The sequence below is a fragment of the Botrytis cinerea genome, chromosome 8 (assembly GCF_000143535.2).
Source record: "Botrytis cinerea B05.10 chromosome 8, complete sequence".
NCBI classification, from domain to species: domain Eukaryota; kingdom Fungi; phylum Ascomycota; class Leotiomycetes; order Helotiales; family Sclerotiniaceae; genus Botrytis; species Botrytis cinerea.
In genome coordinates, this window is record NC_037317.1 from 2,253,547 (window position 1) to 2,275,681 (window position 22,135).

The 22,135-nt window shown below is 42.9% G+C and overlaps 6 protein-coding genes across 6 annotated transcripts; 4 read left to right on the forward strand and 2 right to left on the reverse strand.

The window, feature by feature from the left end:
• The first annotated feature begins 212 nt into the window (after positions 1 to 212).
• BCIN_08g06030 (hypothetical protein) lies at positions 213 to 3,742 on the forward strand. Its single transcript, XM_001550134.2, has 3 exons — positions 213 to 693; positions 965 to 2,002; positions 2,160 to 3,742. The coding sequence occupies exons 1-3, from the start codon at positions 682 to 684 to the stop codon at positions 3,021 to 3,023; spliced, it is 1,914 nt and encodes a 637-aa protein (XP_001550184.1). The 5' UTR covers positions 213 to 681; the 3' UTR covers positions 3,024 to 3,742.
• Positions 3,743 to 5,112: 1,370 nt separating this feature from the next.
• Bcagc1 lies at positions 5,113 to 8,682 on the forward strand. Its single transcript, XM_001550133.2, has 3 exons — positions 5,113 to 5,994; positions 6,069 to 7,256; positions 7,315 to 8,682. Exons 1-3 carry the CDS (start codon positions 5,794 to 5,796, stop codon positions 8,044 to 8,046), a joined length of 2,121 nt encoding a protein of 706 aa, XP_001550183.1. The 5' UTR covers positions 5,113 to 5,793; the 3' UTR covers positions 8,047 to 8,682.
• Positions 8,683 to 8,931: 249 nt separating this feature from the next.
• BCIN_08g06050 (hypothetical protein) lies at positions 8,932 to 11,797 on the forward strand. Its single transcript, XM_024694747.1, has 4 exons — positions 8,932 to 9,870; positions 9,931 to 10,148; positions 10,204 to 10,511; positions 10,582 to 11,797. The coding sequence occupies exons 1-4, from the start codon at positions 9,416 to 9,418 to the stop codon at positions 11,104 to 11,106; spliced, it is 1,506 nt and encodes a 501-aa protein (XP_024550540.1). The 5' UTR covers positions 8,932 to 9,415; the 3' UTR covers positions 11,107 to 11,797.
• A 128-nt stretch (positions 11,798 to 11,925) lies between these two features.
• On the reverse strand, positions 11,926 to 13,593 carry BCIN_08g06060 (hypothetical protein). The gene is made up of 3 exons (XM_024694748.1): positions 13,348 to 13,593; positions 12,843 to 13,281; positions 11,926 to 12,717 (listed from the first exon to the last, which is right to left on the reverse strand). Exons 2-3 carry the CDS (start codon positions 13,225 to 13,227, stop codon positions 12,344 to 12,346), a joined length of 759 nt encoding a protein of 252 aa, XP_024550541.1. The 5' UTR covers positions 13,228 to 13,281; positions 13,348 to 13,593; the 3' UTR covers positions 11,926 to 12,343.
• A 220-nt stretch (positions 13,594 to 13,813) lies between these two features.
• Positions 13,814 to 15,280, reverse strand: BCIN_08g06070 (hypothetical protein). The gene has a single exon (XM_001550130.2). The coding sequence runs from the start codon at positions 14,787 to 14,789 to the stop codon at positions 13,962 to 13,964; it is 828 nt and encodes a 275-aa protein (XP_001550180.1). The 5' UTR covers positions 14,790 to 15,280; the 3' UTR covers positions 13,814 to 13,961.
• Positions 15,281 to 17,558: 2,278 nt separating this feature from the next.
• BCIN_08g06080 (hypothetical protein) lies at positions 17,559 to 19,863 on the forward strand. Its single transcript, XM_024694749.1, has 2 exons — positions 17,559 to 17,704; positions 17,772 to 19,863. Exon 2 carries the CDS (start codon positions 17,778 to 17,780, stop codon positions 19,626 to 19,628), a length of 1,851 nt encoding a protein of 616 aa, XP_024550542.1. The 5' UTR covers positions 17,559 to 17,704; positions 17,772 to 17,777; the 3' UTR covers positions 19,629 to 19,863.
• Positions 19,864 to 22,135: the final 2,272 nt, after the last annotated feature.

Sequence of the window (22,135 nt, forward strand, 5' to 3'; positions counted from 1 at the left end):
AAATCGCGAGGCCCCCAGAGAATTTGTCTTACCAAAGCACAATTGCGCGCTACGCCCGAAGAGGAGAAGTGTAAATAAAGCTAAGAGCACCACGCAAGGGTCGTGTTGTTGTTGTGCTCCAGCGACCAATCAAACGGCGCAGATTCCGGTCCCCGCCAACCAGACAAAACAAAGAATTAAAATTGTATGCACCTCTTGCACCTCTTCTACCTGTACTCCAACCAATTTATTATACAAGAGAGAGCTTTTTGGTCGAGACCCAAACATCAACAACCTCATCTTCGTCGCTCTCCACAAATCTGCCTGTCGCCCTCACCTTCTTTTCCATCTATCCCCCTCCGACCCCTCCTTCGGACCCCATAGCAATCGTATCCATCTTCATGCTTCCAGCTATCATAACTCTGCAGGGACTTTTCTGACTACACGATTTCATACATTGCATATCGAAGCAAACGATTGGCACAATCCCCAATAATTCTTGATCGATTGTCCAATTGAAAGCAGCCCCTTCACCAAGCAGCATTCCTTCGTTCCTTCATGACATCTTGGTCGCGATAGCTTCTTCGTGCTTTTTTGATACTCGCATCATTCCAGCAATAATAACACAGAGCACAGTCATCGCAAATCAGCTTCGGCTTTTGCTATTGCGCACCTTATTGTAAGGAAACAATAGCTTCAACCATGGACGCCCGAGTAAGTTCTTCTCTCCTTCTTCGTGCTGCTGGCGTTGGTATAATTATTGTGGTGGTGGTGGTGGTGGTGGGAGTGCCGGATCGTTCTTTCCTCCTTTCTTCCAAGATTCATTACTACACGATTACCCAATCTCAAGCAATCTTCTTTTACTTTCGTAATCTCCTCACCCTTCGATCTACATTCCACCTCATCACCCTGTCAACTTCATTTCAATCTTCTTAGATTCTATTCAATTGCAGACAAATCAAACTGACATTAAATGTTTTAATAGCCCCAAAGACCTTCACGACTTACTCAAGCCAATGCTAACGGCGATGAGAACATCGCACCTTTAATTACCAAACAACAATCAACTCTACATCAAAAACACAAGTCCACAGGAGCCTTAACAAATATGTTAGCAGTCGGAGGACTCAAGGCTGCTGCCAAGAGAACTGCATTTGGAGATGTTAGCAATACTGCAAAGAATTTGACTACTATTCGGGACGAGTCTTCCGGTAATGGCAAGTCTGTCGAGACTATCAAGCCTATTGCTACTCAGGATAAGTCGGCTGCACTTTCAAAGCCAGCACAACGACCACTTAACAACGGCCTCAAAGCACCATTAGCTACATCTACTTCCGAACAACCTTCTATTGCTCCACTTCCAAAACAACCTCAACCAAACCACACCAAGCGCAATACCTTGGCTAAGAAAGGTGCTGTATACAAGGATACCGAAAATGAAAACATTCAACCACTTGCACAAAAGCCAATTGCCTCGACTAGTTCAGCTCACCAAACCCTCGGCCCTAGACATGCTAAGAGTCAACCTGATATCAAGGCCGAGCAACCAGTTTTACGACGAACACAGAGCAAACAGTTGAACAATCCCGTCGACAATGCCGAACCTACAATCTATCACAACGCTTCGGAACATCCCTTGAAAGAGAACGTCAACGAATCTCACCTCCGATCTATCGAGGAAAAGGACGAGTCTGCTATCGCCGAGAAATTGAAGTCACAAAAGCAATTGCCAGCTGCACCAATTGCTTCCGAACCCGAAGAATATTGGCCTGAGGATGAAGAAGAGACATATGACGACCAAGGATATACAACCGCCCATTCGTTCCGAGGGGAGAATACCACCGGAGGAGCAACCACAATTGTCGTCCCAAAAGTCACAAACAAGGTTAAGAAGGAGCTTGAAGATGCCAAGATTCTCGTTGAGTCTGTTCGAACCCAGGAAGATATTGAGGATGAAATGTGGGATACCAGCATGGTGGCTGAGTATGGCGAAGAGATCTTTTCATACATGAGAGAGCTTGAGGTTAGTGATTCTATTATTCATTATTGTACTTCGGGAAAAACATCGTTAGTCCAGCCTATCATGGGATGATCATAACGGTCACTATTAAGATCTTACTTCTTCACGCCACCTCTTATTGATTTTTATCTACAATTTGCTGACAAACTTTCTACCACAGAATAAGCTTCTTCCCGACCCACACTACATGGATACACAAGCAGAGATTCAATGGTCGATGCGATCTGTTTTAATGGATTGGTTGGTCCAAGTTCACCAACGATTTTCTCTACTACCTGAGACCCTCTTCCTTTGCGTCAACTACATTGATAGATTCCTTTCGAAGAAGGTTGTTTCGCTTGGCAAACTTCAATTGGTTGGTGCCACCGCCATCTTTGTTGCTGCCAAGTACGAAGAAATTAACTGTCCTTCTATCGGAGAGATCGTCTACATGGTTGATGGTGGTTATAGTAGCGAAGAAATTCTCAAGGCAGAGAGATTCATGCTCAGCATGCTTCAGTTCGAATTGGGATGGCCGGGACCAATGAGTTTCCTCCGTCGCATCAGTAAGGCTGATGATTATGATCTCGAAACTCGAACATTGGCCAAATACTTCTTGGAGGTCACCATCATGGATGAAAGATTTGTTGGTAGCCCACCAAGTTTCGTTGCTGCTGCATCCCATGCTGTTGCTAGGTTCATGCTCAGCAAAGGTGATTGGTCTCCAGCCCATGTTTATTACTCTGGATATACATGGAATCAGTTGAAGCCACTCGTTTCTTTGGTCATTGAGTGCTGCGAGAATGCTCGAAAACATCACGCTGCTGTCTTTGAGAAATATTCCGATCGCCGTTACAAGAGAGCATCTACTTATGTTGAAGATCAAATGATTAAGGGCTTTCAAATTCCAGGTATCAATCGCCGCCGACAATCTCCATCTGTTCCAGCTCCTTTACGCCTCGATTCTCAATACCAAAACGTTTCCTTTGACCCATTGCTGTCCATCGAGGAGAACTCTCAGCGAATGGTTCAAGCAAGAACCTAAGAATCTTAATTACAGTAATCTTTCATAACAACACATCACACGACATTCAATTCACTGTATTTTATTGGACCAGATACGATTTTGAATCGATTACCATCCCTTTGGCATTTCGATTTAAACAACACCTGAGTCCACTTTTACCATACCCCTTCAATAGACCATATTGCTTCACAGTGGCGTTGGCGGCGTTGCATACAAACTCAATTGGTTGCCGTCATCACTTTGCACAGCGCATAATGGTTGGCTTTTATTTTACTAGTTTTGTTCTTCTCCTTCCTGGTTTTTTAGTGAGGGAGAGGGTTTTGCTCAATGACATGGCTTTTTTATCCTCTTCTGGAATTTAGGGCACATACACTTGCAGCATCACGACTTTCATGATCTGATGATACCACGACTTTTTAAGTTACTTGCTTTTTACCAGGTGCAGGAGGGACAATGGATTGGGGGAGGGGAGGAAAATCAAGGCAAATGGGCGGCAATATATCCATTGATCGGATATGTACTGCTTATCATTTTACATCAATATGGGGAGTTTAATGGCAGGGGACGGTTCTGTATTTTTTTCTTCTCTTATTGCAATTGTTTCGTCGTCGGAGTTCTGATTCCCATTCACGGATGGGGTTGGAATGAATTGTAGTCCCAAGATACCATGGAGAAGTATTGGCATATGGTAAAAATACTTCATATCAAAAAATAAAGTTAAGATGATTATATATCTATGTGTTTTGTTGTGACTTGTGTGATGAATGAAATTGTGGGATTTTAGAAGATTACTGTAGATATAAGGCGTAGGAAAAAGATACATGTAATGAGATGAAGCAATCTGACAAATGCAACTGTCTGTGAATTTAAATTATCCGAAAGGGGGAATTGCGGGATGGACGGAGGACTCGCTTCTTTTTGAATTCTCCCCCTGAAAATTGGGTTGAGGAAGTAGATAGGTAGAGAGGCAGCATATGATGAGGGAAAATTAGAGTAGTGAGAGTAGGAAGGGAGGGGCTGGCGACCGTGAAGAATATCAGCGAGGAATAAATACTGGGGAGGCTCGTAGGTAAGCCGGATACCAAGGCCGTGGAAGTGATGGGAAGTCGGGAGGGCAAAGGAAGAGGAAAGGAAAGAGGGACAGGAAGGTTTCTTGGGTGGGATTGGGGTGGATTGGGGTGGGATTGAGATGGGAGGTTGAATTCTGTGTTCAGCTTCTTACTGGAGGACTGGAGAGAGAAAGAAACACCGCTGGTTGATTTGGTTGTGGGTTTTTGATTTTGGGTTTGGGTTCGGGTTCGGGTTCGGGCTTGGTTGAGGTGTAGAATTTTGGTGCTGGGCTGGGTAGCATGTAACGAATAAGTTAATGTTCGATATTGGGTGTCTAGTAATAAATAGTTGATAGTAGATAGTAGATGGTAGATAGCAGATAGCAGATAGCAGATAGTAAATAGTAAATGCCCTAGCAAGCTGCTATCTATGTATAAGTGATCAGGTGTTGAACGACCCTCAAACTCTATCGGTAGTTCTTCAAAGATAGCCGAGATTTAACTACACCTCGTCCCCTAGTCTCCTAGTCTCCGAGTAGCGATAACAACGTTGTATTATTTACAGCGTAGTTTCATAATTGTGGTACCTTTCTTCAGGTATCCATTCTTGGGGGGGCGGGGGGGACGGGACGACACGAATATATGCGCACGTATCGAACAGGATTTGCGGGCTGGCAGAACTGTGGCTGTTGGTCCGGTAATTGAGAATGGAGGAAAGGAAGACAAGACATGTTGGACGGGGTGCCGAGGAGCGGAGAGCGAAGATTGATGAGGACAGAATAGAGCAATGCCAGGGAGATAGAGTTACATCTACGATCCTCCTGCGGCTTGGCAATACTTTGACGTTTTACTCTGATGTCTGTACTCCATACATCAGATGATAGATTTCCAAGAGGACAAGAGGAATCGAGTCGTTGGTCTTTCCTCGGGCTTGCCGGCATTGTGTGTAGCAGGATTCAGCATTCATCAACATTGACCTATGTGAAATTTGAGAATAAGGATATAAATTCTAGATGTTAATATATATCTATATATAAATATATATATATATACTTCATGAAGTGAATACAAACGAATAGAACAATTTCCCCAAGACTCTCCCTACTCTCCCTCCCCAATCATCACGTTCAATCCATTGCTAATGAATTTGAAAGTGGGTGAGAGTTTTCGCACTTTCTTCTCTTCTGTGGAATCCATTTTATTAATGAACCCGGCACTCTTCGGAATCAATCCCGACTCAAAATTTAATTTTTGTTTTCTTTCAGTCATGCCAGCCCAGATTCGCCCCCATCTTCCCCAGTATTAATTTCCTCTCCAATTGGAGAAATCGTTGAATTGCTTGGAGCTAGATAAAAGTTTGGGTGGTCCCGTTGTCTTGTTCTTTTTAACTTCAATTGAGGAAAAGAGATAAATAAATAAAAGAAAGTTGACCGTTGACCGTTGACCGTTGAGTTTTTGCTTGTCGTACCAATTCACCAATCGTCAGCTCGCTCACGATACCCTCTGAAAAGGAAAACGAAAAAAAAAAAAAAAAGGAAAAATCATTCTACGCCTGACAACTCGACAATTCAATTCCTGTTAGAGTGCGGAAACTCCAGGAAACTCCACAATTCCTCGCAGATCTTTCTCCGAAGTTCGGTCCATCATTCAAAAGGAACTCACACGAAGCACACAGTGTCCTGTCCATTGGACGAATTTAATACACTATTTGGAGAGTCGCAGATTCAAAGGGTCAAGATATGACTGGGACAGATCTCACAACGGCGAAGGAGGTGGTGAAGGAGTCATTGCTGGGCTCAACCGTGGCAGGGGACATTCAACTTTCCGCTCAATCGAAAGCTACCTTTGAGAAGAATTCGCGGAAGGATGAGTCTGGCGCAGAGGATTATATGACTGAGGAAGATTTTGTAAATGCCATTGCGCCGCAAGGAGAAGATTATGTGAGTCGGGTTTTTGCTTTTATGCCATTCCTCCTTTGTAAGAGTCATAACTAATTTAATCGATTTTCTTTTAGCACAAAATCCAACGAGAACAATATGCAATTCTATTCCGTGTGGCCGATCAAAGAAATACTGGGAAGATCAGTCTACACGATTGGGGAACCTTCGAAAACCTCCTTGCCAAACCCGATGCCGAATATGAGATCGCATTCCGTCTCTTCGATGTCGAGCGAACCGGCACTGTCAAATATGAGGATTTGAAAAAGTTATATGAATTGAACAAGGGGCCGGATTCCATACCTTTCGATTGGAGTTGCGAATGGGCTACTTTGTACAGTGGAGGAAAGAAGAGAAGACACGATTTGACTTATCCACAATTCTCGCAGATGCTCCGAGGTTTACAAGGAGAGAGAATACGTCAAGCTTTCCACCACTTTGATAAAGATGGCGATGGATATATTGAACCTGAGGAGTTTCAAAGAATCATTCTCGAAACTGCCAAACATAAGCTCTCGGATCATCTTCTCGAAAATTTACATACGCTCTGCAATATCTCGGCTGGCAGCAAGATTTCATATGCAAATGTTAGAGCTTTCCAAAATATGATTAGGGAGATGGATTTGGTCGAGATGGTTATTCGACAGGCAACTGCAGAAAGCACCGATGGAAAGATTACCAGAACAGATTTCCTAAATGAAGCTGCAAGAATTACCAGATTTTCTCTCTTCACTCCTATGGAAGCCGATATTTTGTTCCACTTTGCCAGTCTGGATAATCCTTCTGGCAGACTTGGATTGTCTGACTTCGCAAAGGTCCTCGATGCCTCATGGCGCAATCCTTTGTACAATGCCTACGAAAAAAAGGGTAACGGCAATGGTGCACAAGCAGCTGGTGGAAGTGTTCTGTACAGCGTTCTCGAATCTGTACATCATTTCGCATTGGGAAGTTTAGCAGGAGCTTTCGGTGCATTTATGGTATACCCTATCGATCTCGTCAAAACTCGTATGCAAAATCAAAGATCTTCAAGAGTCGGAGAAATGTTGTACAAGAATTCTTGGGATTGTGCTAAGAAGGTTGTGCGCAATGAGGGGTTCAAGGGTTTATATTCTGGCGTTATACCACAACTTGTTGGTGTTGCTCCCGAAAAGGCTATTAAATTGACAGTCAATGATCTTGTTCGTGGCCATTTCTCCACCAAGGATGGCAATATTCAACTTAAGCATGAAATTCTTGCTGGTGGTATGGCCGGTGGTTGTCAAGTGGTAAGCTAACATTTACCCCTCCGCCCCACTTTTGAAAGTATACTAAAATCACGCACAGGTCTTCACTAACCCCCTTGAGATCGTCAAAATTCGTCTACAAGTTCAAGGAGAAGTCGCTAAAAGTGTTGAAGGCACTCCTCGCCGCTCAGCTATGTGGATCGTTCGTAACCTTGGTCTTGTTGGTCTCTACAAAGGAGCATCGGCATGTCTCCTCCGTGATGTTCCTTTCTCCATGATTTATTTCCCTACATATAACCATTTGAAGCGCGACTTCTTTGGTGAAAGTCAGACCAAGAAATTAGGCGTCTTGCATTTATTGACTGCAGGTGCCATTGCTGGTATGCCAGCCGCTTATTTGACCACACCTTGTGATGTCATCAAAACCAGATTACAAGTTGAAGCCAGAAAAGGTGAATCTCAATATACATCTCTTCGTCATGCCGCAAAAACCATCTTGAAGGAAGAAGGGTTCAAAGCATTCTTCAAGGGTGGACCGGCTCGTATCCTTAGATCCTCCCCACAATTCGGTTTTACATTGGCTGCATATGAAGTTCTTCAAAATATTCTTCCAATGCCGGGCCATGCCAAGGATGAGAGACCTCATGTGGGTGTAGCGGCTGCGGGCGCATTGCCAGGTCAGGAGGGACCCCTTCATTATTTGAGGAGTAGAAATGCGATGAAGATCATTTTGGATTTGGATCAGGAGTTTGGGAGAGTGAAGATCCCTGGAAAGGAAAAGTGGATGGGATTACCTAGAGCGATTGGTGGAAATGGTGCTGGAAGTGCTTAGAGGGATAGAAGGGAAATTTATAGGAGTTGAGGGAAATGGAGGCGAGGGGAGTGAAAAAACAAATAGAGAAAGAAAGAACGAAAGAGAAATTCATGACTTACATGCATGTATTTGGATTAATTGGATGGTGTCTGATTTGATTTGGGACCTGGGCGTAGGTTTAGACTGATAAATCGATATGAATAGACATGATGGGATAGAATCGATGAGTGGTAGGGAGGCAGGTAGGTGGGGGAAAGAGAAATGGGGAAGGGGTATGGATTTAGATCTTTAGATCTTCTTTGGATGGCTTTTTTTTGGTGATGGAAAGATGGAAAGATGGTTAAATGGTTAGGTGGGGAGAGAAAGGAGGGGAAGGAATGAGGGAAGAGAGGAGAGGGAAGAAGATATAATTAGGGGCTGCTTATATATTTAAAGTTCGGGTTAGAGGTGGACAGATAGATGGATGGATGGATGGATAGATACATTTATGAAATGGTTCAATTTTTTTCTCAATCTCTTTGTTTATGTAGGATTTTTGAGGCTTAGGAGTGTGAGAGTGCAGGAGTGTGAGAATGTGAGTATAAGAGTATAAGAGTATGAAATGATTGTAATGATTAAGCGATAAATGGTAAGTAATAGATAATAGGTGATACATGATAGATGGTAGATGGTAGGTAGTGGGTAGGATGGAAGAGAGGGGAGAGAGCGTGTCTGGCTAAGTGCCTCAAGCTGCTAGGTAATGCTTGTTGGGTTGGGGATACTGGATAGATGATGAAGAGGAAGTGAGGGTGTGGAGAGAGGGTATCACGTGGTTGGTGCTTGCTTAGCTTGTTTTTGTACTTATTCGTGTGTGCTTTCATCCGTCTTCCATTTCATGATTCATAAATCATTCATCGTAACCCCGAGTAGGTAATTATCATAGAGCGTGGATTCGGGGTGTGAAAAGGTCCTCGTAACTTGGTTGCATACTTGTTTTTCTGTCCATTTGTTCATTTGTTCGTTTATTCATTTATCTATTTACGATATGATATCACTTCTGTGTCTCTATGGGTGGGAAGATTTCATGAGGCGCTTCATACCCTGTTCTGTAAGCCACAGGGGCAGTTCCAGACTCAATTGCAAAAGTACCATGCAGACCTCGGGGTTGAACAAAAGTACCATGTCAAGGATAAGGTTACTGGGGTTGAAAACAAAAGGACCACGCATGAGGTATCAGCAAGGCTGAAGGAGATTCTAGGTTTGCGGCTGGGATATATGAAGCTTTGGACTTCGCCGGTTTTTCGTGGTCATATTATTTAATTGTCGTTTTAATTGTATCTTTACTCTCGCTGTGTTTCGATACTTTGACTTCAGTATTTGAAACTATCAGCTCGGGCGGGCTGGAGAAATGGTTGAGATGGCCACCAATCTTGACTTTAACCTCGACGTTGAGACATTGTCGCAAGAATTTACAGGGAATTTTTGGGAGGGCTTCAATGCATCGGGAGGTTTCGATTATGGTATTGGACGATTGGAAGTCGAACCTAGCGCTCTCGATCGATCAGCACCTTCCATACATTCATGGCCCTCACCATCTACTGGTCTCAATCCATGGTCCCCGCCTTCATTGTCCTCCTACGATGCGCCTACCTCGCCTCCAATTACTACAGCTAACGAGGACCTATCTATGGTCAGGTCTATGTTACCCCCGCCAAAGGCTGCTTCTAGACTCGCTCCCAGTGAACACTCTGCAGAGGAGTGGGAGAGCCAGAGATCAATTTTCACGCAACTCTACCTGACCGAAGGCAAGAGTCTCAAGGAAGTGATGGAAACCATGGAGAGTAAATATGGATTTCGTGCAACGTGAGTTTTTCCAGGGTTGGTGACTGCTACCTACAACAGCTAATCGATTCGAAACTCTAGGCCACGACAATATAAGCGACGAATTGAACAGTGGAAGCTGGACAAGAACATCAAGGAAAATGATATGAGAGTTATTCTGCGAAAAGACTTGAAAAGGAAACGTGAAGGGAAGAAGAGCGAGTTTCGAATTAGTGGCCGGGAAATTGAACCAAAGAAAATCCAACGCTTCGCGCAGAGATACAAAGTAACCGAGGAGACAATCCTTGACTTTAATGTTGGTATGATAATTCTGGAAGCGATCGTGTTGTTGATATTCAATACTAATTTATCTAGAAACTCCTTGTTATATTGATTGCGATACCCCGGCACCGATCATTGAGGATGAAGCCATTCAACATCATACGAGGGAAGAAGACAGCACTAAAGTCTCAACAACACTTCCTCTACCAGGCGCACTGGTGAACCAGGGCCAGGACCGAGAGACTGTGATAGCTAATGCTAGAAAAATGGTCCTAGATCGGTTCATTCGGGAACCTGGTCTTGCCATTCCGAGTGAATCTGCATTTGATCTCTCTGTCCTCAAGTATTCTCCCGAACTGGATGGCGTGTCGGACGAAGTGGTTAATAGATGGATCAGATACGTAAGATTTCATATTCTCTCTATACGAGACTATCAATTTCAGTTTCCTTGATAACTAACATTGATCGTAGAGACTCCACGAATTCCTTTTTTTATTGTCGCCCGTTTTTTTATTGTCGCCCGATATTCGCTCTGAGGCTCCCGATTTTGACATTCCCCTATCATCCAATAATTTCCCTCACGATCACGATATTCTACTGAAAAAGTCAGACCAAATATCGCGCAGTATTCTTTTACTCGGATTCTGGCTTTTCAAGCAAAATTTTCCTGAGGATAATTGGACGAAGAAAGACTTCGAGGTAATCTGCGAGGGTCACATTTTTGAGTACCTGTTGCGTTGTTGCGTCGCATACCACTGTAAAGAGCGAGGTTCGGAACGAGAACGTCTGTTATGGAGTCATTTTACAAAACGCGTCTCTATCCCATGTTTTGAGGACTTCCTAAATTTTGAATATTCTATGTCTCCGATGAAGTTTTACAGGCTCAGATATTTTGCTTGGGATTTGTTTAGCATGGAAATTTTGCGTATCGATGATTGGAATAATTTTGTGGAGAGAGCAAAAAGGGAATTGAACCTTATGGTTAAGTCAATTTGAGGTGCTTGCTTTCATAGGGAGACCAAAGATGTAACTATCGGATAATCTGGAAATACAGCGGTCTTGCATGAAGATATAGGAACTTTGTTCTAATGGCCATACTATTGTGCTTCAAGGGTTGGGATTATCAAATCACAGAGTGCTGAATAAACCGAGGCTCTGATACAGAGTATCTGGAAATTACTTGGGATGAAACCGTTTTGCAGTCGTGGAAGATTTGGAGAAAGATAGGAGGAGAGGGTGGAATATGTTTCCCGACAACAGTTCGTTTGGCTACTGGACGTTGTTGAAATTTTGTTGTTTCAATTCGAACAAAACTAGCATGTATCACAATCATGATGACACTTTGAACTGGAGAACAAAAAAAAATCAATCGACGAGTTGTCATTACTGATACGTTTGAATGTGAGTCTGCAAAATTACTTTAAAGGGAATGTCTATCTATACTATACGCCTGGTATATATCAATTAGAAGAGGAAATGAAAGGCTGTTATTGGGCTCAACGGATATTATGTAAATGAAAGATTGTTGTGGGTTCGTGGGTATCATCGAAATGCGGGATTTAAAGGGGGGGGAAAGAGGAAGGTGAAGTTCTTTTGTATTTGTATTGCGCGTCATTTTCGGTGTCATTAGAGATACTAGGATATTTGTTTCTATTTTCAGCAATCTCATTCTTTTTTTTCTAATTACATTCATCATCTTGCCTGTATCTTTTTTTTTTTTTTTTTTTTTTTTTGTGATATCACACCTCTCGTTCCATCAGATACAAAGCACCATAGTTTTCCCTTCACACTCTCTCTTCTCCTCCTCATCATATCTGTGTGGTTTCTGATATTCATCACCAGGGTGAATAAGTGAGCGAGGAGGGTCTTGGTCTTTCTCGTCTTTCGCATTGCACCCTAAAAGTCTCATTGTTCCCATTTCCTTTCATTTCCATTCTTTTACATTCATCGCACCGTCCTCTTTCCCATCTAATCACAAGGTCCCATAACTCCTCCCTCCTCTCCTCTCAATCGCATCCGTATCCCCACTCACATCCCTCACGCCCCTCTGAAACTCCAAATCCGTCTCCGTCAACTCATTCTCTTTCTTCTTCCCCGCTGTCTCGCTTAACCCCTCGAGATCCGTAGCTGGAGCTCTCGGCTCCACTTTCTCTTTTTCGGATTCGGGTGCAGATGTTAGATCTACGAAATTTACCCCGTCTTTTGGCCAGGGTTGAGGGTCGGGGAATAAGGTTTATGGAGAGGATGTGGATAGGGGGGAAGTGGGCGATTGCGGGATGGCGGATAGTCGACGTTTGATTTCTTTGGCTTTTTGGCCCGAGAGCACGAATTCGGCGTCGGAGGGGTGGGGGGCAAATCCTACTTCTTTCTTTGGGGGCAGTGGAACTTGGGATTGGGGATTGCTGGGCTTGGTGGGTGGTTTGGCTTTGGTTTGGGTTTGGAGTTGGAGTTGGTTTAGGGGGGATGTGTCGCGGGGAGTTATACCGACGGTTTTGCGTAGGATGTAGAGGGTGCTCCAGTAGATGAGGAGGAGGCTGAGGAGAGAGACGAAGAAGAGACCGAGGAGGGTGGAGGTGAAGTCGAGAGCTTCTTGGAGTTGGGTGAGGACTTGGAAGGAGAGGGTGTTAGTTTCGGGATTTGAAGAGATACATGAGGGGTGGGGGAAGTGATACTCGAGATTATCATTTGGGTGGCTTGGAGGGAAGTGTGATGCAAGGAAAAAGAACGCTTACGAGAAATAGAAGTACTGGTAGGCGGAGGAATGGAAATTGGAGTTGCGCTTTGTAAGAGAGAAGATGGGTCTGCTGATATGTGGGATGGGGAGAGAGTTTGAGAAGCTGTGTGATGAGCTGGAGGTATGGGAGTGGTTGAGGATGAAGAGATTGAGGTTTGTGAGAGTGAAGGTGATGGTGAGGATGAGGGGGTTGGGTTTGAAGAGGAAGAGATAATTGAGATTGAAGATGGAGGAGATGAGATGACTGTGATGGAGGAAGAAGGAATAGTCGGTGTCGAGAAGACGGTAGAAGTGGTGGTTGAAGAGGAAGAGATAACTGGGACTGAGGAAGACGAAATGATAGGCACCGAGGAGACGGCGGACGCGGTAGTCGAGGCGGACATCTTAAGACCTCTGTACGAAGTTTCTGTGTGCGGCTGTAGATGTGTGAAAGGTTGCTGTTCAATAACTTTAGTCAAGGAGAAGAATTAATCGGGATAAGAAGAGTGTTTATAAGTACTGACTTCTCATTTTAGTTATCCAAATCAATGTTTACAGATGAGCAGATCAAATCCAATCTCACAGAAGATGAATCGGGGTGAAGTAAAATCCCACGCATAAGTCAAAGAGAGAATGGAACGGGAGGGAAGAGAGGAATAAGGTAAATGTAAATGACTAATCTCAATGCGGTGATCCGTTATAACTGGAAGAGATAACAAAGGAAAGATATTAGGCAGAAATGTCACGTGGGTTTTCTTTGAATGATGGTCAAGATATGAGTGATCTTTCGTTGTGTGGTTGAAAGATAATGTGCGGTAATGGCGTGAACACAGTTCTAGATTCTTCTAGGTATGCCAAGGGGTTGGGTAGATGTGCAACAAAAAGTTTTGGGTAAGTTCTTACGGATTTGGGGAGAAAGGAAGGGAGAGGATTGCTAGGTGTGTAAGTGATGTTGTAAAACTGGTTAATTCATGCAGATGTATGAATTTATGATTATCGATTTTGATTTTTGTGTCTGTAGGGCTATAGCAAGAGAATCAGTCTTCCGGATTGCTATATTCACGCACTTGATTGCAATCGTATTGCTCGGGTAGAGCCTGCACTCTGAACCATCCGTTTCCTTGTATTCTCACTCTCTTCATTGCCTAGTATCCATATCCTCAAATTTAGGAAATTCTTCTATCTCTCCATTTCTCAATAGAATTTTTGCTGCCTCTCTTGCTTTCATCTGTTCCTCTTCGTCCCAGTATCCCGCCTTCTTTCCATAATCCGCTTGATTTTCTAATTTCTCAAGTGATTCTTGAAGTTCAATAGGTGATTGAATGATCACATCATCTTCTATCCATCCTTCAATCTCTGGGTTTCCTTCTCCTGATTTTATGCCTTTTGATGTTTTGGAAAATTTGTCTTCTGGTTTGGACTTGGAGGATGACGAGTAATTCTTCTCATCTTCAGCTAAATCAATCCCATAATCCATTTTTCCAACTCCCCTCTTCCAGGCTACTCGTCGCACTGCTTCGCGCATTTGGGCTCGCTCTCGCTCACCTACTTCGTTCCGTTCACGAAGTCGCTCAGTTCGTGCTTCGGCGTATTTGCGGCGGAGCTGGCGACGTTCTTCGTAGATTATGCCGGCTTTGTGTTTGAGGATGGAGGGGAATTGGTTGTAAAGATAGGAGAGGAGTTGAGTCAGATGAGTAATGGAGGAGAGGAAACGGATGCTGTAGAGGAGGTATGTTATCATGAGGAGAGCAAGGTAGAAGAAAATGGCAGAAAGTTGAATGAGGGCGTGGATGAGGGCTGAGAAGGGAGAGCGAAGAAAGCGGGTAAGCATGGTTGTGACGGGCATGGAGTTAGCAGTGGTCTTGTGGGGTTGGCGATGACGAATATCGATGCTTATGTGGATTGGGTTGCGACTTGAGATGAAGGAAACTTCGTGGATGGTTTCAGGGTGGAGGTAGGATGTCATGGGTTGTTGGAATATGGAGTGAAGCTGGCTGAGAAGTATGATTCTTTAAAAATACTCGAAGTATGTAGGACCCCAGTAATAAAATAATGGATAATATAGTAAGTTCCGAAAATATCTGAACTGTTCACAGTAAAACAGAAACGAAGCACTTTTGATGAATCCTCCGCTACGACAAGAAGCTTGAGATGCTAATCAGGTTGACACATAGGTACAAGTAAACGCTCGATTTAAACCAAATGAACCCTTCTCTCCTCGATGATATATGGCCTCGAGGACCAAATCATTAACCATGTTTGCAGATAAAGGAATAGAATGCTGCATCCAGTCACAGGACTTCCTGCCTCAGATATTCCGAAAACGGAATGGTGGTTTTGGGTTCCTCATTGTTCGCAGCTTTGCGATAATCATAAGAGGAAGCTTTTGCTAAAATAGGCTACGGTACGAGTCTCTACTAGACTGAAGGTCAATATTATGGTCTGATGTCTGGTTTCTGACTTTGTGTAAGAAGAAAACGAAAGGGGGGGGAAACGAGTGTTCGATGCTTATGTAAGCTATTACATATCAATTGTTTTGCCCAGAGCGGTGTAGTTTCACGTGATACATTTTTCCAAAATCCATTTTGTTGCACATCTGAAAAAACACGTCGGACTGACGAGTTTACCAAGCCAGACACCTCGATATTCTTAGCGTATTTTGGGCAATAATTTGGTAATTGCATCGACTGGGAATAAAAACACTAGCTTGGTTTTATTTCCGGTCCGTCGAAATTGTGAACAATGCTTTTTTGTACCTCAGTGTGTTAATGCTGACGTCTCCTGTCAGAATTGTTTGACTTTAATTGACTATCATTCGAGAACCATTCGAATTGCACTCCAGGAAGTTGTAGTACTAATGCATTGTACTGCTAGTTGCACTGGCAGAAGAGTTTTGAACATATAGGCAAGTAGATACATCTCGTATGGGGATGTCGCCGTCTCTCTGAGATTGGGGAAGTGGACGAACTACCACGGTCAGGGTGAGTGCCACATACCTAGTGTTCTACCCACAACCTCATCAACTGACAATCTGAAAGTAGGGCCAGCTAACTGGACGAGATGTTGGCGTCTTACCGATGCCATTGCAACCTTGCCCGCGGCGCTTTCTCTGGTGCTGCCGAAGAATCAAAAATACACGGATCAGTTCCACCTCCAGGGGTTGGAACAAACCGATTGTAAAATGGAAACACTCTGTGAAATGTGGAATGGTGCCATTATATTCCGTGTACACGAGAAGAAAAAAGCTGGCTCTCGTTGAAACAGTCCCTCGAACACCTTCCTTGTCGGTACTCATTGAGGTTCATTGAGGTTCCATGCGGTGATTCTGATCATGAACTCAGTTGTCTGCTATTCTAGTTGTACTGATCATAAGCGACGCCAATTGTAGGATTATTTTAGAATATATGAGCGACAAGTCTCAAACTTTTCTCGAGGCTCAATGATCTGTTTTAACTCGTTGCTGATTCAATAATGATCCTAGCTGAAGTAAGTCAGCGGAGATGCTGATAGAGTGGATGCTGATTCCGCACAAAACTATGGCATAGCGTACCAAAGGAAACCAATGTAAATGTTGCTAATTGTAAATAGGCATAGAAACTTCCGAACAGAACTGATTGGTATCAGCTTGCTCTCATAATCTCATAATCTTTAACCATTCGGGATGTGAAGTACGGTTGCCATTCATTTGAATTAATTCATTCTATAATGCAACTAGACCATTACTATAGGATCAAATCTATTCTGCTACACTCTTCTGGGAACACGGAAACCGCTTGACCTTACATATCAAGTCTAATGTATCAGGAAGTCATCTTGACATGCTGTAATGCTCTGAGGAGCAGGTTGCTGTAAGATCCATGGAAGAGTCAAGCGTTTTGAAGTTGCCTCAAATATGTTATTCATGGCATCAACAATGATAATTCTATATTCGAATACTGAAGATGAGGAATTACTAATTGTTTGAGTGAGAATTCTAGGGAAAAGGTATTCAGTTGTTTCGATGCTCTGGATACGTGTTTCCCCTTTATTCTCCACAACAACAGTTTCTACTGGCAAACAATAGGAAGATATTTTTTACTTTTGTTAGTATAAGAAGGATACGGAAGACGTAGCACCCACGAATTGCTTAGGTCCTATATGTCTAATTGTATTCTATCTAAAGAGGTAGCTACGTATTGAAAGTAATAAGTCTTATATAGACTTATTGAAAGAGCTAGTCTCTTTCGCATTCGCTTAGGGCTTTATTACAGTAGCTATATTACAATGGTAATTGAATTCAAGTCATTCACTTCGTTCACACGACTTTATATATCCAAAAGTAAAACCTTAAGAACTGTCAAATTCGGAGACAAGCATATTTAGAGACTGAACTATGAGAAGAAGAAGATGATGGGTTGAAAAGGAGATTGAAAAAGCAATCCCCATCCCCATTGCCGCCGAAGGACAAAAGATTTCATTCTCATATGTTAGTTTGACACATAGTTTGTCAAAAGCTTCATGGTTTATGTCAAAACAGAAAACTTTGAAGACTTCTCCTGTTGAGTTAAATGTGCTGTTAATGATATATCTGCAAACTTTGATCAAATGAAAGGCAATCATCTTCCAGTGAATTTAATTTAAACCTTCATCTCGGTGTTTGATTGATCCATGTATTTCACAAGATTTTGGTTGGACATCTAAGTACTAGGTAATCAAACATCCAGTTCGGATTGTTAAAAGTTGGTATCTTACCAGTGAATCTCATTTACAAGTTAGAACCTTCTCGGCTAGTACCGGAAGTTCTTTATTTTCCACACAACCTTCGAAGCTTTTATCTTTTGATTTTTTTAGTTGTCACACAACTTTAGCAGAGCTCTTTCTACTGCATCTGGATCGTCACAGGTAAGTTTATTTGGTTTATCAGTGACAGAAAAGCACAAGAAACAGTAACTAATATCTACGATGACAGTTCACAATGGAACCTCAATCGAATGGAGTTGCTGCCTCCAGAGCCACAGCCTTGAGCAGTAATATGAAAATCAATATCCAAACAGACACTAACTCAACAGACAATCCGCATTATCCTAAAGTTGAATCACATCTCAAACACAACGCGGCCGCCATCAGCACAAGTGAACGCTGCTCAACACATGCTGTTTCCAAAGATACTTCTACAAATAAGTTCTCATCACCACTACCTAGTTGTTCCTTCTTCAATAAGCTCCCCATAGAGACGCGCGATATGATCTACAAGCTCTTGCTGGTAAACCCAATTCTTGGCAAAAGCTGCAGTGTGACCGATCGTACTAGTACGCCCAGAATTTCTCAACCACACGGACCAAGCCAGCCACCACTGAAGTATGAACTCGAACCCCAAGTTCTTCGGGTTTGCCGTGCGATGTACCTGGAAGCATCTGACATTCTTTACGGATCCAATACTTTCTACATCGCTTGCTGCAGATATGAATCCTCGTTAGATTGTCGTCCAAGCCGCTCTGCATTTAACAGAGGTGTGGAAATGACGCCCATTATGAGACATTATAACAGATTGAGTCACGGACAACTTTTTCTATTTGATCATCCAGCAGTGGTGAAGATTAAACTCTGGAGAGTTATTGTCAGTTCGTTTATAGACTCGGATATGTTGGGAGGATGGCACGAAACGAGGGTTTGGTCGATGGAAAACTTTTGTCAAGCCATCACTCAGTCCCGATCCATATCTCTTGAGATTGCACTAGCACCACTTGGTCTGGAGAAGTGTGAGGAGTCGTCTTGGTTCCGAGACGAGGTCACATATCAAGAACTGAAAGATATGCTCATACCTCTACGAATGCTACGTGGGGTCAAAAAGCTTCAATTCCGAGATGCAAGTTGGGACGAATTACCAGATGTTTACCCTTACAATGTTTTTTGGGGCAAAAATTGTCGATCCATCATTCCTACCTCAAGTTTAGAAAAAGAAATCAGGTCAATCATAATGGGGAACTCCTTGGTAGAGCTCTCTCGCGGAATGTATCTTCGACTCATGCGTTATGCACAGGCATTTGAGGCAATTGACACTTTCAAGTCTGAAATGCGCTACTCATCTACTGGCAGCGTAGGAAAATTTCTGATGCACTATGGATTGTGTCCTGGCAGTAATCGTTGGATGCACAAGCCCCGCGATCCAACTACCCAGAGTTCACATCCTGTCGAAAGTTGCCTTAGGCATGCGGAGATTCTCTCGTCCTCAAATTATAACCCAAGGGCATTCAAATTAGAACGCGCCAGCATTATACAGTATCTAGAGCCGCAATATCAAAGGGCGAAGTTGGCATGTTTGGATCTCACGGAGTTCATCAAGTGGGAAAAGAGAAAGGAAGGAATGCTTTCGCCCAAACTTTCTCGAGAATGGCACTCTTCCAAGATTGCTGCAGAGGCCATTCTACTCCTAGAAAGATATGAAAAAGCTCTCCAAAGAGATTTTCCATATTATGACCAAATCAAACATCGAGACAATCTTCGAAAAGAAATTTCGTTCTATAACAATCTCCCACGAAACGTCCTCATGAGACAGGCTACCGATGCTTTTGATGCGATGAATTGGCAATTTTTCACAAGTTGTTTTAAAAGAGTGGTAGATGATCTGGATAAACAATTTATGGAAATGAGAAGTGCGAGGAAAGAGCTTTTTGAAGACGATGAAGCAATAGATACCGGGTGTGACATTGAGTTGGATTCGAACATGTGCATCGACATGATTGACTGGACGAAAGATGAACCTAGATTTGGACCAATTTCTAACGACCCAGAGTGGAATGGTTCGAGATATAGGTTGATGAGTTGAATGGAGGGGAAGAGGTCGAGGATGATTGGGACTGGGATTGGGCGATATTTGAGCCGGGGTTCATTGCAAAGGCTATGAAGGGGTGAGCTGGGTACGAATGGAATGGGAAAATGGGCAGATAAATCAAGAATAATGATATTTTCGCGGTTGGCACGCAAGTTGTACATAGATACCCAAGGAGAGCATTGTGAAGGAACGCAAGTAGTCATGATGATATAATGCTTCTGCATCATTCATGATTTGTACTACTGACGCTTTCGTGCCACTTGGCGATAATAAAATCTCTTCTCTCTTTTCAACATTATGTCTAGGTGTGATATATTGCTATCTTGATTGGATGCTTGAATGCATATTGAAATCTCCCTGGAAAGATTGCTGCTGTGCTGGGTATTTTCCACCCTTCTGATTCACAGCACCGAGATAATTCGGAAAGTTGTGATGTAAGTAATGTTATTTCTCTTATACTCTCTGACCTTTTAATATTCGGTCTTCCTACACCTTGGTAACCTCTTTCACCTGTACTTAAGTATCCTCATGTAATTCATCGCAGTGGGACTTTGATCACCAGTATACTTTTTCTTTGATAGATGGGTATCGTTGACATATTGGTCGCTCACAAGCATCAAGTATTGGAACTTCCCACTGATTTTCCTACAGTACTTAATAATGAGGAAATAATAACACTTGAATAAAAATCTGCCATCCTCTGTTGCAATGATCTCATTGAAATAACACCGATAGCTAGAAAATTTGAGCTGATCGCACCAAACTTCTTTGTCCCAATATCGAAATCCTGCAATCACCAAAATTAGGTATTGGAGGGGGGCTGTTGGCCCCTTGATGAAAGAACGCGACGATTCCCGCACCGGGGTTTGTGTTGCTTATCCCTCTTATCAACAGATTCAAGTCACAGTTACGAATCCCCGGAAGGACCCTTGGTCAATGAACTCGATTTAGATATTGAGAATTCTGAGCGCAGTCGAGGAGCTCGGATCTAGACTTAAGATCGAGCTTAGGCCGGGTATCTGAAATCGATTAAGCCTTAGGAAGGAATGCAGGGAAAGGGAAAGGGTAAGCAAGTAGCGAGGTCTTGGGAGTTTGTTAGGAATGGAGCACGTGTAGCCGATGATGTGGCGTGTGATATGGCATGGGAATGTTGAGTGCATTTTGAATTCATGCGTGTCTTATCCGGTTGTAATTTACAAGTGTAGATATTGTGAAGGGAAGAACTTTGAAGGTGGAGGAAGTTAAGAATAGACCAATGAACAGGAGGGACGATAATATAGTGTATTTATTTGGTCATTAATTTCTAGCTAGGTCGTACCAATAGTCAAAATTCATTGGAAATAAGAATTGCAGATCAAATCGAAGTGTGGAAATGAAAATGTATCACACTATCAGAATTCAAAGACCCCCTGGAAATAATCTTCCTTTATTATCCAGACCAGTGGCTCCATCATCATCCGAGCAACTAGAAGCACTCGAACCATCATCATCTGAACTCCCCGACGCACTAAAGCCATCTAATATTCCACTAAAATTATTCCCAAATCCACTTATAAACTCAGATATATTTGGGATACTACAATATTATTTGTAACATTGAAGTTGGTACTGAACCGCGAGTGGGGCGCAGAATAGTTTGAAACATTCTTTTTGAAAGCATTCTTTCCTATTTTCTGGGGCCAAGGCTTCACATCCACCTTCTAGGGCTGGAAATACAGTAGTTTTCGCGCCGAGAGAGTTGCTATCATCGCAGTGTGCTTTATGGCATTGAAGTTGATATTCCAGCGGTAAAGTACCACATAGATAGCCAATAGGACCTGACATTGGACAAGTTCAACGGTAGCATTCGAGCTGGTTTTCAGGAGCTACATTAACACAGCCTCCGTCTAATCAAGAACTCTACTGAGTATTGATAGGTGTTTATTGAGCAGGGCTGGGCGTTTCTTGAATGGAATTTGGCATTTGTAGAGCTAATTCTGATTCAAGAGGAGTGTAAACTTCATTGCCGGGTTTTCTGTAGCAGTCAATTTGATATTATGGTGGTAGTGATGAGCAAGAAAAGCCCGGAGGACCTGGCATAAGACATAATTTTCGAGAACACACCAACCCATACTCTGGCGCTATACCAGCATAATATTTTCCTACACTAGCACCTACAGGAGATTGAAGTGCTACTTCAATGGTTATTGTACTTTCAGGGTTTGCATCGCATTTCGAATTGTAGCATGCTAACTGATAATCTGGTGGGTAAGAAGCACATGATGATCCAGGAGGGCCAGTAGGTTCGCGACAATTTCCCTTATAGCACTGTAGTTGATATTGAGGTGCCACCCCATGACATCCACTGATGACAAGTTGTGCAAAGAAAAAAAAAATCTCAAATACATGAAGAGATGATATATATAGTGTGAAGTTATGAAAAAGAAGGGGGTCGTTTAGAATTGCGTCGGCTAAAATTGAAGAATGAAATTCGACTCTGAACGCCAAAGAATGTAAATTTT